Source organism: Gekko japonicus, unplaced genomic scaffold (genome assembly GCF_001447785.1).
Source record: "Gekko japonicus isolate JY-2015 unplaced genomic scaffold, Gekko_japonicus_V1.1 scaffold223, whole genome shotgun sequence".
NCBI classification, from domain to species: domain Eukaryota; kingdom Metazoa; phylum Chordata; class Lepidosauria; order Squamata; family Gekkonidae; genus Gekko; species Gekko japonicus.
The window spans coordinates 1,225,803-1,238,053 of record NW_015175977.1 but is presented as its reverse complement, the minus strand read 5'-3'; the positions used below and the strand labels follow the sequence as shown (position 1 = coordinate 1,238,053).

The 12,251-nt window shown below is 40.9% G+C and overlaps 1 protein-coding gene across 1 annotated transcript in view; it reads left to right on the top strand.

Moving 5' to 3' along the window:
• Positions 1-12,251, top strand: part of SYNE1 (spectrin repeat containing, nuclear envelope 1) — a 436,861-nt gene that overhangs the window by 207,135 nt on the left and 217,475 nt on the right. Inside the window, exons 69-74 of the mRNA XM_015426162.1 lie at positions 574-750; positions 2,174-2,320; positions 4,976-5,101; positions 7,306-7,482; positions 8,884-9,149; positions 10,251-12,251. The exon at positions 10,251-12,251 is cut by the window's right edge and continues 199 nt beyond it. Of these exons, the coding sequence (XP_015281648.1) occupies positions 574-750; positions 2,174-2,320; positions 4,976-5,101; positions 7,306-7,482; positions 8,884-9,149; positions 10,251-12,251 (2,894 nt within the window). The remainder of the gene's footprint in view (positions 1-573; positions 751-2,173; positions 2,321-4,975; positions 5,102-7,305; positions 7,483-8,883; positions 9,150-10,250) is intronic.

Genomic DNA, 12,251 nt, shown 5'->3' with positions numbered 1-12,251 from the left:
TCCTCGTTTAAGCACATCAGAAACAAACAGCAAAAAAACCCCAACCCCGACTCACCCATGGTTGCGTCTGATCACGCAGTGGTGGGCTGTGCCCGCAGCTTCCAAGGACTGTGTGATTACGCAACTGCAGGTCAAATTCCTCCGGAGGAAATAGCCTCGCTTCTCCCTCGCTTTATCTTGCGCATGTGACTGCCCCCATCCTAACTGGGAGAAATGCTTCTTAATTTCATTAAAATTTTCTTTTGAGCATTGGTGCAGGTCCTTGTGTACATGCGTCGTTTTGGATGCTTGCAAAAGGCATGCATGAGTGGACTTTTCTGTTCACGTCAATGGAGGTTGAGGTTCTGGAGGTACTTTTTTTTTTTGTACAATCAGAGTTCCCCCTACAATACACTGTAGAATAAAGCACACTTATTTGGGTGTTCAGCTGTGTCTGCTGAAAAAAGGATACATAATTTTTTTTTTTGCCTTTTCTTTAAAGGCTCAATATTTTTTAAAAAAGCAAAATGAAGGTCTGTTGCTGGAAACATTTTGGGGGGGGAGCTGTGACCTTTAACATGCTGCTTTCTTTAGGCAATGATGGAAGAGATTGCTAGCTTTGAAAATCGCTTGTACAGCCTTAAAAGAAAAGGAGATGTCTTGATCAGTGAATGTGCAGAGCATCTCCAAGCAAAATTTAAGCAAAATATAGAAACCCAACAGCAGGGAACAAGGGACAGCTATTCTGCTATTTGCAGCACAGCTCAAAGAGTAAGTCTTTTTAATCCACTCATGTTTAGCAGATAACACAACAAAGCAAAATGTGCTAGCAAATAGGATTTTTAAAAGCTCAGATCATTGTTCCATGATTCCACTATACTGGAATGGTTTTATATACATGTCTTGAAATAAAACATAATATTAGATGGTAAAAATACAGAATACAATGTTTCTTATCTTTGTATCTGAAAGATATTTGTGAAACAGAACATTGGAAGACAATCATAGAATACTGAAAATATTTTTAACTTAAAGTTGTTGTTGTTTTTAATTAATATAAACTGATATATTCAGCAGTAGTCCCAACAGTAGGGCCTTATTCAGGATGAGAAGGCATCTCCTCTTGGTATCAGACAGAGGTATCATTCAGAACCACAGCAAGGAGAGGGGCTTTTCCTCAGTGGCTCTGTCTAGCTAACAGACAACTGGTCACAATGTGGCTTCACTCCCACTCTAGAGCAGCAGTTGTTTCTCTCCCTCTTCCTCCCTTCTCTTTAATTAAGGTAGGATGGTATTCCAGGTGATTCTTGCCTAGGGTTGCCAAACCCCCCAGTTTGCCAGGGGTCCCCCGTTTTTTGGGGGGGTTCAACCCGCTGAAGCCCCGCCCCCAACACCCACAGCCACCCATCTCTCTACCTTTAAGTGTGTGCAACCCGTGTTTCATCCCAAGCGCGAACTCTGCAAGCTTGCAGGGGAAAGCCAGCTTCGTTCTTAAAAGGGAAACGCAGCTGCTCTTAAAGGGGAAACGCCTGCTGCCGGCTACTTTAACTGCAGGGAACTGCCGTTTCTGGAGATCCGGCGCACGGGGGGGGGGCGGCAGATGTCCCCAATGTGACGTCATCACATTGGGGATGCCCCACCCCCTCCAGGAACGCCCCCAAAGTCCCCCGCTGGGGGTGGAAGATGGACTTGGCAACCCTATTCTTGCCAGGTTTGATTCACATATAGGCTTGCCTTTAAGAGGCCATGGACTTATAGTTAGTGTTCGTAACTGCTACTACTACTACTTTGTAAAAATAATAATAGCAGTGAATATCAGAAATAATGATTACAGCTTTCTCATACACATGATTATCGGTTGACCCCTAACCAATACACTCCATCTTTGAACTATATCTTTTTTTTTTTTGGTCCTTGGCTGAGCTATTTCACGCCATTCTCAGACCTGGCCCTAACATGTAACTACTGATATGATCCAGACTTCTCTCAAGTCTAGTCTACCCCCCCCTTCTTGCCTTTCTTCAGGAGGGAGCATTGTAAAAGAAGATCATTCTGTAATTTGTTGGCAAATCTTAAGTAGTTCAAATTACAATAAGTCAGTCAGCCTGTCATATTAAGCAAGGATTTACTTCTATTAGCAGCATCAGAGATGTTAATTGCCTGATTCGTGTTTTGTTTTGTTTTATTTGGGTAGGTGTACCAGAGTTTGGAGCATGAACTGCAGAAACATGTTAACCATCAAGATACTCTTCAACAATGCCAGTCTTGGTTCTCTACTGTTCAGCCAGAGTTAAAGCCAAGTCCTCGGCCGCCTTTCAGCCTAGCAGATGCTATAAAGCAGGTAAAAAAACCCCTTGGGAAACAACTGAGAACATAGCTTGTATGTGCAATCCAAAATGTGTGTAGGATTATGCAGACATAAGTGTGTTCATCAAGATCTTGAAATAATATACTGGCTTTTCTAACTTCAGAAAGGAAATGGGATGCAGTATACAAAATTGAGTGCAATGTAATCCTGACAGGGAGTCATATGTTCCCATCTAAAGTCTGCTGCTGGATGTTGTACTGTGTATTGAAATTAAATTCCTTAAAGTACCCCCACTTTTCTGCATAGTTTTTACAGTTTCACAGATTGTTTGTATGTTACCTAATATGTATGTCTGTTTAATCTGAAGTTCATTACCTGTTGCCATCTGACTGCTCAAATTGTTTGACCAACAATTTCTGTACAGCTGTGGAACATTTTATTTATTTATTTATTTATACATTCCATTTATATACCGCTCTAACCTTTTTGACAGGTCTCTGAGCGGTTTACATATAGTTCCAAATTCCGGTTCAACTAACTAGGGCCACATTGTCAATGGGGTAATGTCTGCCTACCAGCACCCTGGGCTTGTTGGTATGGAGGAAGTAAAGGTGATATGGAGCACAAGATCAATTATGCCATATCTACTTAGAAAAGGGCCACGTAGAAGGCACTGTTAGGCTTAAATAATAAAATCCAAGTGTTCATTGTGGTAACCATCTTAATTGCATAGCACTTTTTCTGTACATGTTTGCCCGGACTCATTTAATACATCATTATCCACTAAGAGAACATGCATAACAATGCAACGGGGAATTCAGTGGGGATTTCTGTCAGAGTAGAATCCATAGTGGGGTAATGTAGTTGAGCTGTCCTTGATAATGGTTTATCACACCCAGTAATTCTTTTTCTAAATATAACGCTATTTATGCCAATGGCAATTTAATTGGTTCCTTTCATGAAGAGAGACCCTGTTTTGAGCATCAGACCCTCAGAAAGCTGCTGCTTGAAGTTATAATGCCATTAAGACAGGGGGTGGATTAAGTAATTTGTAGTGAGACCAGATGGTGATGAATTTGTTCAGATACAGAATCATTAGTTTGTCTAGACGACCAATTCTGGGGTGTTAATTCCTCGGGATGAATCCTAACACAAGAGCCTGGCTTCAGACCTTGACATTTTGGTTCTGTCTCCACTTTATATCTGAATACCCTGGTTTTGTCCATATTACGTTGTCTAACTCTTTTTCAAGCAATTGGTCACATCTAATTTTGCATAAAATCAAGTCAATTGGCATTTCACTGGACTTGCTTTTCATGCTGGAGAAACAACAAGCTTTTAGAGTGTTGTGTCAAAGATTGTTGGATATTGAGACACCAACTCTGTACTCATTAGCTAATAGGACATGTTCCCCGCTTATGTGTGGTATAGTGCCTGATTATGGGATTCTAGCTGCTCATTTCTTGCACCACAAATCCCTGAAAATCTGAAGAGTTTTTATGCTCACAAGGTTCCATGTCTTGCCTTCTGCAGTCCTTTATGGCAGAGTGTTAAGAACTCCTCATCAAGAAAGACTCTGCCCGTGTAGAGCTGGAGTTCCTGAATTTCTATCTCATGTTTTGCTTTACTGTAATTTTTATACTTAGGAACTCTTTAATTAGCTCTCTTTGGCCACTCTGACAAGCATTTAATTTTATATCTTCTATCTGACCAGAACCCTCATATTGCTAATCAGATAGCTAGGTATCTCCTACCGCCATGAGGTTCTGGGAACTGATTGTCAGTAACTTTTGATAACTCCCCTTTTTCTTTTCTTTTTTAAACGTTATGATTGTTTATTTATGTTACCTCTTGATGCTGTGAGATCTGTTTAGGCAATTTGTAGCAAATGCCTAAAACAGGTTTTTGATTTGATTTGAATTCTTGCACATGGCCTTTCTTCTGAGAAAAAAAATGTGCTGTCCAACTGTCCAAATCCTCAATGAAAGTTGTGCAAACATTGCTGTCTGCAGAACAAAGTTTGAGTCCAGTGGCACCTTTAAGATAAACAAAGTTTTATTCAAGGTATAAGCTTTCGTGTGCAAGGATACTTCTTCAGTGTGCATGCACACAAAGCTTATACCTTGAATAGAAGAAGAAGAGGAGATTGGATTTATTCCTGGTCTCAGAGTGGCTTACAAACTCCTTTCCCTTCCCCTCCCCACAACAGACACCCTGTGAGGTGGGTGGGGCTGAGAGAACTCTGACACAAACTGCTCTTTCAGGAACAGCTGTGCCAGAGCTTGTGACTGACCCAAGGTCACATCAGCAAGTGCAAGTGGAGGAGTGGGGAATCAAACCTGGTTCTCCCAGATTAGAGTCCGCACACTTAACCACTACACCAAACTGGCTCTCAGACTTCGTTGGCCTTAAAGGTGCCACTGGACTCCAACTTTGTTCTGCTCCTTCAGACCAACATGGCTACCCCACCTGAATCTAATTGCTGTTTGCTGTACTGCACTCTAAGTGGTTCTTTTGATTCTTGAAAGTTAAATGCAAAGTGAACCATTAATATGTCTTAGTATAGAGAAAAAGGCAGACGTATGAAAGCTGTGTTGAAGCATTCCTCCTTCCATTTTGGAAACAAAGATATACAGTTTTGTATGTGATAAGTCTGTTCTCATGAGAAAATTTGCTCATTCTCTTTAGGTCAAACATTTCAGAGCCCTGCAAGAGCAAGCAAACACCTATCTGGATCTTTTATGCTCTATGTGTGATTTGTCTGATAGCACAGTAAAGAATACAGTGACAGACATCCAGCTAACAAAGCAAACGGTATGGGACAAACTGTGACAGACCTCCACTAATCCTTCTTAGAGGTTTAAATGTCTTGCTTTGTCACATGGGTCATGTTGGGTATTATTTGTCTGAAGAAACAGTATAACAAGGCTTCCCTCCCTACTTCAAAGTGAAGCATTAACAACTGATGCAGTAATATATGGAATTTACTGCTTTAGTTTGAGTACCATTATTCATAACTGCTGCATATGAAATGAATTGAAATATGTTGACCAGGGGTCATTTCATAGAAAAAGAGCTGCAGGAGCTCATTAGCCTACCTAATAAGCTATAAGCATAATAGCTCATTAGCATATGCCATGCAAAAAGGGGGGGAGGCATCTTCAAAACCCTCCACATCCCTTCCTCAGCCGGCCTGCCAAGGTGGACTGGGGGTTTAAAGTTTAAACCCCTTCTCTCTAGAGTCGTGCCACAGCAGTGGCGTGGTCTCTCCATTGTATTCTATGGGGCCATAGAATACAATGGAGAGATTGTGCCACCGTTGTGGCGCAACTCCAGAAAGAAGGGGTTTTTAAACTTTAAACCCCTTCTCTCTAGCGTTGCGCTGCAGCAGCGGCATGATCTTCCCATTGTATTCTATGTATTCATACAATGGAGAGATCGCGCCGCTGCTGTGGTGCGACTCTAGAGAGAAGGAACTTGAGGGCAGGACTTGCCGCCACCGCCATTTGTGCCTGCTCCTGGGCTTCTGGAGCGGCGCTCCGGCCTGCTCCAGTCCCAAACGACCCCTGATGTTGACAGATTTCAATGGTAAAAATGCAATTTCAAATATTTTCTGATGTCTGAGTCTAGAGCTAAAGCCACTACAAAACTACATTGAAATATCAGGGATCCTAACCAATACATCGACTTATCCCAAACCATCATTAAAATTGTGTCTTATATTAGATCAGCTATAATAACTTTAGCATTGAACAAAATACATGCATTTATTCACATACATTGTAAAAGTTTTGCACAGTGGCAGAATTTTTTAAAAAATTTATTTAAATTTATTAGGTATTTATACATTGCTTTTCTCCCCAATGGGGACACAAAGCAGTTTACAACATTGTTACAACATTTGCCTCTCCATTTTATCCACACAACATCTGTGTGAGATAGGTTAGACTGAGAGTGTGTGACTGGCCCAAAGTCACCCAGCGACCTTCCATGGCAGAACAGGGATTCACACTCGGTTATCCCAGATTCCAGTCCAACCATAATACTGTTCTGGCTCTCATTGTGTTGTTGAATAGATTTCAGAAGTTTTCCATCAGAATACTTCAAAATATGTTTCTGTATTAACACTTTCTAATAAGAATTTTTAAGAGTTTATCAGAATCATCAATACATCACAGCATTATGCAGTAAATTATTTAAAAATGGCCTAACAACCAATCTGTCAATTGTGAATAAAGACCAAATTCCAACAATCAAATTTTTTTAATACCAGAGAAGCAAATAATGCAAATCCAGGCAATCTGTAAACTGTAGTCTGAACAAGCATGCATGTGTAAGAGAGATTGTTTTCCAAGCCTCTAGAAGGACAGATAATAAAGGAGAAAAGAAAATCAAGCAAAGTAACGTGTCTCTTTTCTAAACCTTAAAGGCAACCTGCTGTTGTCCTTGAAGTAAGCTTATTGGACTAGTCAGCAGTGGCACACTCTGTTCTGTTTTTATTATTTTGTTTGAATCACTAAACCAAAGCAATAATGCAAGTGCTGGCAAAAGGCAAAGGAATTACATCAGTGAAATCTAACTGAAATAAAAAAATGTTTAGTTTTTCACTCCATCTAACAGAGTATATGTAGGTCACAATAGCTCTTGGAATGCAGGCAGGAGAGGACAAGCTATAAAACCCATTTATAAGTTGCCTGTTTAAGTCCTTTTGAATCCTTAGTTTTCCCTAAGCACTAGAAAGTTTGACAAGTTGTAGGTAAAATTGTAATAAAATTATTTAGTGACTCGTGAGTCCCTGTGCTATAGCAGTCTCAATTTTGATATTTTGCAGGGCTACAGTTTTAGACACTGGAGACTTACGCAAGCTCCCTTTATCCTCCATCTCTGTGGCCTGTCCCCACCCCCTACTGTAAATCTACTGCAAGTGGCTGCCCTACATAAAGTGCTAGTGTACATTTAATACAGCCAGTAAATAATTGCATTAAAATGTTTTTATTACCCTCCCCTATATTTTTCAGATTGAAGATCGGATAATGAATTCACAGTACCTTGCTCAGGGCTGGGAGGAGATAAAACAAATGAAGGCAGAGCTTTGGATATATTTGCAGGATGCAGATCAACAGCTACAGAATATGAAGAGACGAGGGGCAGAGCTGGAACTGAACATTGCTCAGAATATGGTTTTGCAGGTGAAGGTAAGAAGCAACTCGCTTTCGAGTGAAATAAAAGTTTTTATCCAGCAGTTCATTTCCTTTCCGTGCTTTTGGGAGCAATCTTAAGCAGGTCTGCTTGAAAGGAAGTCTCATGTTATTAACTAGGGCTTACTTCCAGGAAAGTACACTTCAGATTAGAGCCTTAAGCACTCTATATGCTATATATTAATTATTATTTAATCATGCAGTTCAAGGAATGCAGTGCCCAAAAACTGGAATGCCTCAGTGAGCTGGAATAGGTAGTTTAGTGCTATTTGTTTTTTCCCCCAAACTCTCTCCTATCCTGTTAACAGAATACCAAAATATTTGTCTTCTGTACTGATCCAACCTCCCCAGAGCTGTCCTGAACCAAACAAATCCAGGACAGATTTTGGCAAAGAGGACTCAAATCTGCCTATCATTATTAATCAGTCCTTCTGCCTCTGGCCTTGGATAATGTCAAGCCATATAATACAAGCACATACCTAAGTATCTTCTTCTCAACCATACCAAGTTTTTATTAGGACTACATAGCTTAATTACGTTCATGCAAGGGCCCAAAAATACATTACATTGCAAACAGCCATAAAAGGAATACTTTAAAATAAAAGTCATTTAATGAGAAAAGCAGCTTTGCATGAGAAACTTTAGAACACAGAAGTGGAAAGAGGACAGAGGTCATAACCCTTATCCTACAAGTAATTTCTATGCTACAAATTGCCTCCCCTCAAGCAGCTGCTCCCCTTTAATTTTATACATGCGTTTGCTGGATTACTTGGCATTTGCCCAAGCTCTGGGGAGCTGCTTGAGGGCATTTTGATGTGACAAAATAGGAAGCAGAAAGTGAGCTAAGCACTCTGTCACCCTTGGCCACTTCTCTAGTCTAAACTTCCCTCTCCCAAACTGCTTTTCTTTTGTATTATTTTCTTTTCAAATAGTGTTGAATTTTTTGTTTAATGTGTCATTCCCCCCCCAACTACTAGTATTTGTGTGCAAAGGCAGCCTTTGTGTGTGTGTGTACATATATGCATGTGGATGTGTTCTTCATAGAGCATGAAGGAAAAAGAAAATGGGGAGCTCTTCCACTCTTAGTTATGGAAAACACAACTAGGAAGAGGCAATGTCTTTTCTAAAGGGAAGACAAAAAGTGAGATGCTGGGGCCCATATCAGCTTCAGTCTGATTCTGTCTGTGGAACTTTCAATTTCTTAAACTTCGTTTCTTATTGCTTTATTCCCCACAAAGTTGTCATCACAGAAATCATGGGACTGAAAGATGGAAATACTGCTGCCTTCTGTTTGTTTTTGTGATGCAGTCTGTGTAAAGCATTGCAAGTTTTTATCTACATCTCTGATTTTAATGGGAAGTTCCTTTGCTTTTTTCCTTTATGTGTCCCCTTATATAGGAGTTCAGTCAGAAGCTGCAGTTTAAGCAGGCAGCTTTGACAGCTGTGACTGAAAAGGTGAGCAAACTGACCCAAGGACAGGAGTCACCAGAGCACAAGGAAGTAGGACACTTAAGTACTCATTGGTTAGACCTTTGCCTTGAAACGAACAAAGTGCTTCTACAAAGGGAAGAGGATCTTCAGAGAACAAGGAGTTACCATGATTGCATGAATGCAGTAGAAGGCTTTTTGGAGAAGTTTACACAGGAATGGGACAACTTGGCAAGGTATGAAAAACCTTTTTATACATGAAGTCAAGAAAACTTACAATTGTATTTTTTATATGTACCTTATTAATAGTGCCACCCAGGGTGGTGGCGGCAGCAGCTGCTGCTGCTTCTTTTTGAAAAAGAGGTGCTGGAACTCTCAAGAGGGAAATAAAGTTTTCAGTCTATATACTGAAAACTCATGGACTTTTAAACTTTGTCAAAGAGGTTCCAGAACTCATGGACTGGGGGGCCAGAATGGTTGAATGCCTGCCACCTCAACCAAAGGCCTGGCGGAACAGCTCCGCTTTATAGGCCCTGCGGAACTGTAAAAGGTTCTGCAGGACCCTGATCTCAAATAGGAGCATGTTCCACCAGGCCGGGGCAAGGGCCGAAAAAGCCCTCACCCTGGTCAAGGCTAAGCAGACGTCCCTCAGGCTGGGGACCACCATGAGACGTTGATCAGAAGAGCGTAAAGCTCTCCGGGGCTCATATGGGGAAAGGCGGTCCAGCAGGTATGATGGTCCCAGGCCACATAGGGTTTTAAAGGTCAAAACCATAACCTTGAACCAGATCCGGTATTCAATCGGCAGCCAGTGCAGTTGGCACAACACTGGCTGAATGTGCGCCCGCGTAGGCATCACTGTCATTGGGCATGTTGCTGCATTCTGCCCTAGCTACAATTTCCAGATCAGGCTCAAGGGTAGCCCTGTGTAGAGGAAGTTACAGTAATCTAGCCTGGAAGTGACCATTGCATGGATCACTGTAGCTAAGTCCTGAGGAGCAAGATAGGGAATCAGTTGCCTGTTCAGCCGAAGGTGATAAAAGGTCAATCCGGTGACCGAAGTGACCTGGACCTCCATAGTAAGTGAGGATGCAGTAGATGGCAGAGTTTCTTTTTAATTGGCAACATACTTTCTAAGATTGCTACAGTTACTAAAAATATCAGAATTGTACAGCACATTGCATTAGTGCTTGTTTGCCAGTGATTGAAATGCTTAAAGTATCTAAATACAGTTCAACTTTCCATTTTAAGAAAACGTTCTAATGTTCCTCCAAAATATTTCATGTATTCTATATTAACTTCTGCACTGCTCTAGTAATAGATATTTCTTTTAACAGATCAGATGCAGAAAGTACTGTTACACATCTTGAGGCACTGAAAAAGCTGGCACAGACTTTACAGGAGAGACGATTTGCTCTTGAAGATTTAAAAGATCAAAAGCAGAAGGTGACAGAACACCTGAACCTTGATGACAGAGAATTAGTGAAAGAACAATCGGGCCACTTTGAGCTGCGTTGGGTCCAGCTAGAGGACCTTATCAAAAGAAAAATCCATTTGTCTGTTACCACTTTAGAAGAGATGAGTGTGGTGCAGGCCAAACTTCAAGAACTAATGGAGTGGGCAGAAGAACAGCAGCCTAACATTTCTGAGGCTCTCAAACATAGCCCACCTCCTGACCTGGCTCAAAACTTCCTCATGGATCATCTCACCATATGCAGTGAAGTGGAAGCTAAACAGCTTGTTCTGAAATCACTTATAAAGGATGCTGATAGGTTGATGACTAATTTAGGACTTAATGAAAGGAAGATGCTGCAGAAATACCTCTCGAATGCTCAGAGTCATGTGGATTGCCTTAGTGATCTGGTTGGGCAGAGGAGAAAACACCTAAGCAAAGCATTGTCTGAAAGGACTCAGTTCTTCCTTGCAGCCTTTCAGGCCATTAATCATATACAAAATCATGAGAAAAAGGTGATGTTCCATGAGTTTATCTCTCTGCTACCAGAAGATGTGAGCAAACAAATCAGGACTTGCAAGAGTACACAAGCCAGTCTAAAATCTTTCCAAAGTGAACTCACTGGGCTGTGGTCTCAAGGGAGGGATTTAATGAAGGAGACGACAGAACAAGAGAAGACTGAAGTGTTAGATAAACTTCAAGAGATTCAGAACATGTATGAAGGTGTTTTACAAAAATGTAGCCAGCGACTTATAGAGCTGGAGAAACATATGGTTTCTAGAAAATATTTTAAGGAAGATTTGGATAAAGTTTGCCATTGGCTAAAGCAATCTGATATTGTCTCATTCCCAGAGATCAATTTAATGAATAGCAATTCTGAACTTTACTCCCAGTTAGCAAAGTATCAGCAGATTCTTGAGCAGTTCCCTGAATATGAAAACCTCCTCCTGACACTGCAAAAAGTTGGCCAGGAGATCTTACCATCACTTAATGAAATGGACCGTACCTATCTTGATGAAAAACTTAGCATTTTTCCTCAGCAATTCAATGCAGTCATTACCCTGGCTAAGGACAAATTCAGTAAAGTCCAAGAAGCTATCTTTGCTCGTAAAGAATATGTGTCATTAATTGAATTGACAACAAAGGCCCTCTCTGAGTTGGAAGACCAGTTTATAAACATGCACAAAACCCCTTCTGCCCTTTTAGCCAAAGAGGCTGTGTCACTCCAGCAGGATTACAAAACGATCCTAAGTGAAGTTATGAACCTTGGAGCTGCAGTAGACGAATTAAGCCAGAAAAGGGAAGCTTTTCGGAATACTGGGCAGCCATGGCAACCAGAAGATATGTTGATGCTCACCACTCTGTATCACAAACTAAAAAGGCAAATAGAACAGAAAGTGAACCAGTTAGAAGATATGGTAGAGGCATATCATGAACATGAAGCAATGTGTAAGCAGCTTGAGATGCAGCTAAATTCTGTAAAAGAAGAACAAACAAAAGTGAATGAAGAAACACTCCCAGTAGAGGAAAAACTGAAAATATATCATGCTTTGGCTGGGAGTCTGCAAGATTCAGGGAGCATTTTAAAACGGATTGCTGAACATCTAGAGATGCTTTCTTCCCAGCTTGATTCATCCACGCATGACCGAGCAAATCAACAGGTGCGAGATTGGCAGGAAGTGCTGAAAACATTACAGACTGCCATTACTGATACTGTGGCAGAGTGTGAAAACAGGCTAGTGCAGAGCATAGATTTCCAAACTGAAATCCACCGCACACTTGACTGGCTAAGGCACATTAAAGTGGAATTAAGTGAACCAACAAGTTTTGATTTGAAATTGCATAATATTCAAGAAGAAATTCGTAAAGTTCAAATTCAGCACGA